Consider the following 4,652-nt stretch of genomic DNA (forward strand, 5'->3'; position numbering starts at 1 on the left):
TGTTTAAAAGAATACAGTTTCTGTGTAAGTATTTTGGGGGTAAGCTAGCTGGGATCCGCGTGTGAATGATCCAGGCAGGAACGCAGCCTGCTGCTCCCTTTTACAACAGGTATCTACCCAAAAAAGAGTAGTTTTCAGATTACTGGGCCCAATAATTCTGCAAATCTGTATTTGGCCTTCTGTTTCACTGCATGCTCCTCACCTTTAACCTTCAGGCAACATCTCCCTTGATAGATCCTTTCAGGTCCATAAACTTTTCTTCCTCCAGAACACCCGGTAATACTCTATTTTTTCTGCCCATAAAGTAAAGGACGCTTGAAAGACTTGCACCTTGTAAAGATTGTGTCCCATCATGGGGCTCAGTAAAGTTTCAGAAGCCCCTTATTTGGTCACGTGAATTAAGTAACTAACATTGCTTCTCTCATACATAGTTCCTTAAATCTACTGAAGTTTATTAAATGCATGTCTAATTTTACTCCCTCCCTCATATCCACTCAGTCATGTGAAGTAGCAAGCTGATATAGTGATCTCATCCTCTGCTCTATTCAATTTACCTGACAAATCAAAGTATGATACCCTATCACTGTCCACATGTCTGCTTTCCATTTTGATTGTTCTTTTACAGAGACAGATGTATTTCTATGCAGACAGCTGCCACAGAGCTGAAAGTCTTATCACCCACAGGAAGACCAATGCAGCTTCATGACAATCTTGTTTCATATGCATTACTTTATCAGATTATAGTGTATTTTCTGATGCAGCCTTTTTATGCACCATCTTCATATTCTGTTGGTGAACTACACTCATTGATAATATATAGAAGATATATAAAGTAAAATACCTCAGATTTATCTAATGGACTTTTCACCTACAGTGAGGTTAGATATCATTCCATGTCACAAGAAGGATAGCAACATTACAATTACCCCCACAGTTGTTTTACACTCACACGGTTTAGCTTCTGTTGTATGCCTTATCATCCAAGTCACGAGCAATGTAATTTTCCTACATACTCATTTCCAAGTCTCTGAGTACCTGATGAAGTTCCAAATGTGGAATGATTTCTTCTTGGGAGATGTAAACTATATCTATTATTTCCAGATAATGCACTAAGGGGAGATCAAAGGAACGATTTCACTCATCCTGTTTAGCGAATTAATGACTATAACTGAAGTTACTTACAAGAACATGATTTCTGGATTTCTTATAGGAACATGGACAGAATATGGACACCTTCACCCTGAAAGAAGAATAATTCTCCAGCAATTATTAAATAACTATTTTTTCTCAGATGGGATCACTGTCTTAGTTAGGGTTTCTATTGCTATGAAGAGATACCATGACCACAGTAACTCTTATAACAAAACACTTAATTGGTGTAGCTTACTATAGTTTCAGAAGTTCAGGCTATTATCATGGTGGTGAGCATGGCAGTGTAAAGGCAGACATGGTGCTGACTTCATCTTGATCAAAAGGCAATAGGAAGTAAAGTGAGACTGGTTGGTAACTTGAGCATAGGAAACCTCAAAATCTACCCCCACAATGACACACTTCCTCCGACGGGGCCACTGCTCCAACAAAGCCAAACCTCCTAATACTGTCACTCCCTATGAGCATATGGGGGCAAATTACATTAAAAACAACATATTCTACTCCCTGATCCCCATAAGCATTTAGCAGTATCATAAGGCAAAATACATCAATCCAACTTCAAAAGTCCTCATAGTCTATCACAGTCTTAATATTGTTTAAAATTCCAAAGTTCAAAGTTTTTTTTTTTTCTGAGATTCATGCAATCTCTTAACTGCAATGCCCTATAAGATCAACATCAGAAAAGCAATCACATATTTCCAAGATATAAAGGCACAGGATATACATTACCATTCTAAAGTGTAGGGAAGGGAGCAAAGCGGGGAAATACTGGGAAAAAGCAAGATTATAAAACAGTTGGGCAAACACTAAAGTCTGCATATCTATGTCTTAGGTCAAAACCAATTAAGATCTCCAATTCTGCTCCTTCTTATTAAATGCAACATTTTTCTCTCTCTTGAGCTGGTTTCACTCATTGCTAGCAACATTCTTTGACAGATATCCCATTTGGCTCTACCATCTCTAACATTTTGGGATCTCCAAGGCAATCCAGGCTTTAACTTCACCACTTCATGCCATGGCCTCTCTATCATGCATCCAGAGACACCCCTGATACATTCTTGGCCTCAGCAGCTTTCTTAATCTTGGGAGCAAAATTCACAGCTCTGTTGTTTTATCCTTTGCTTCAGAACTATGTGGCTGAAGTTTATAAGTTCTGCTGCTTACTGGGCTTGGAACATGTCCCCCTTGTTCAATTACACATTCATCAACTTCCTGTCCTTCTCTGCCTAAACTTGACTGTCCTCAAACTGGATGTCTAAATCAGGCTGGTCTCAAACTCAGAGATCTGGCAGCTTCTTCCTTCCAACTATTGGGATTAATGGTTTGTACCACCATACCCAGATCTAAGATTTTCTTTAAATCCTGGTTCACAAGCTGAAAATTTAGCTGGGTGGGATCTTGTTCTGAGGTTACCACTCCCTTTATTCCATCTCTTAATGTTTATCTCCTTGAACACAATACCTAACTCCATTTCTTTTCTCCTCAAAATTTACATTTTCTTGCTCCTTTTCATGATAAATATTCATTAGAATTACCACTAATAACCATATGACTGACTCTGTACTAGGTTGTATTGTGATTTCCTCTGCCAAAAGAATTAATTCAAATCTCCAAACTTTAGCCTGAGGCGCACTGCTCAGATAAGGAAAAAAAGCAGCCACTTTCTTCATGAAAATATCACAAGAATGATCTCTACACAACATATATTATCACGATCTCCTACCCAGAAAAGCATTTAATATATCTTCAAGAATCTTTATTTAAGTCTATATAATATATCTGAATGGTTTTACACAATTACTTAACAACTAGAACATTAGTAAGAATGAGGCCAAATCATAATATGTGTAGAAAAGCAGAATACATAGAATTATCAAAATCAGGGGTTTCGTTCAAAGTAAAAGTAGAGTTAGTAGTAGTCATTGAGGTAGTAGTATATGATCCATTGCTCAGCATTTGTAAATAATGCTATCTTATTAGGTTGCAGAGTTAATAGAAAGAATTAAAAGTAATTTTGATTTTGTAATGTTGATTTCATAAAATTAAGTAACGGGTTACCTTCACATATAAGGATAGAAGTAAAAAAATTGCAGATGAGCCCATCTTTATTTGCATTCTAGCATATTGGAATTCAGTAGTTCCTTCATCCCTATGGACTGACACGTTACACACACAGCACCTAGAGAAGTTCAGTCAAGCTGGAGGAAAAATGTAAGATTTTCATACTAAAACTAAAAGTAAGTCACAAGTAAATCTTCATTTTTATATTTTAACACTGTGTATGTACTTTCTTTTATACAGAATATTTATGAATTTTAGAATAATCCACTAAATATTCATCATTGGAAACTGATTTTTGGGGTCACCTAAAGAATGGCTACTATTCTACAGAACATACTGACAATCATTTTCCTTGTTGAGTTCTTCATTGGAAATTTGGGGAATGGATTCATAGCACTGGTTAACTGTGTGGACTCTGTCAAGAGAAGAAAGATTCCTTCGGTGGATCAGATCCTCACTGCTCTGGCCATCACCAGATTCTCTCTACTGTGGGTTATATTTCTAGATTGGTTAGTGTGTATAAAATTCTCCCCTTCATTCATGACTAGAAACATATTAAGAACAACTGAGATTTCCTGGAATATAAGCAATCATTTCAGCATCTGGCTTGCTACCAGTCTCAGCATCTTTTATTTTCTCAAGATAGCCCCTTTTTCTAACTCTCTTTTCCTCTACCTAAAATGGCGAATTAAAAGGATGGTTTTGATTGCATTGTTGCTATCACTGGTTCTTTTATTTTTTAATATTTTTCTAGTAATCAAACATATTGATGCCTGGATTGATGGATACAAAAGAAACACATCTAACAGTTTGAGTTCAAGTTTTGTAGAATATCCCAGGCTTATTTTATTGCCAAGTTTAATGTTCACATTGGTACCTTTTGGTGTATCCCTGACAGTTTTCCTTTTCCTAATCATCTCCCTTTGGAAACACATCAAGAAAATGCAGCATTACACCAAAGGATGTAGAGATGTCAGAACCTTGGCCCACATCACAGCCTTGAAGAATTTAGTTGTCTTTCTTCTATTTTACATCACTTTCTTTCTGTCTCTAGTTGTAGGATTGTGGACATTTGATTTAGAGAAAGAGCTAATTCTTCTGTTTGTAAGGGTTGCTATAACTATTTTTCCTTCCATACACTCATGTGTCTTCATTCTAGGACACAGTAAGCTGAGACAGTACTTGTTTTCTGTATTGCAGTGGCTGAAGAATTGGTGCAAACATGTGTAAAACTTAGATCCATAAATCAGTCTTCATGTCAGCTTGACTATTTTACTGGAGAATAGGTTCACAAGAAATTATTAAATTTCTAAATTTGTGCTTTTCATATTTTTTTTACTTTCTGAATTTTGTGGAAATTTGTTCAGATGGGACTATACAAACATACTCCAAACTTATTGTAATACCCAGGTTTCTTATAGTAAACAATTCTAAAAATA

At 36.3% G+C, this 4,652-nt stretch overlaps 1 protein-coding gene across 1 annotated transcript; it reads left to right on the top strand.

The window, feature by feature from the left end:
* Positions 1–3,525: 3,525 nt before the first annotated feature.
* LOC125399310 (taste receptor type 2 member 14-like) lies at positions 3,526–4,443 on the top strand. The gene has a single exon (XM_048432785.2). The coding sequence runs from the start codon at positions 3,526–3,528 to the stop codon at positions 4,441–4,443; it is 918 nt and encodes a 305-aa protein (XP_048288742.2).
* The last annotated feature ends 209 nt before the right edge of the window (positions 4,444–4,652 follow it).

This window comes from Myodes glareolus, chromosome 3, assembly GCF_982192425.1.
Source record: "Myodes glareolus chromosome 3, mMyoGla1.1, whole genome shotgun sequence".
Classification (NCBI taxonomy): domain Eukaryota; kingdom Metazoa; phylum Chordata; class Mammalia; order Rodentia; family Cricetidae; genus Myodes; species Myodes glareolus.

What these genes read in the sequence shown, in the direction of transcription:
- LOC125399310 (XM_048432785.2), top strand. Translation starts at nt 3,526, where the DNA reads ATGGCTACTATTCTACAGAACATACTGACAATCATTTTCCTTGTTGAG.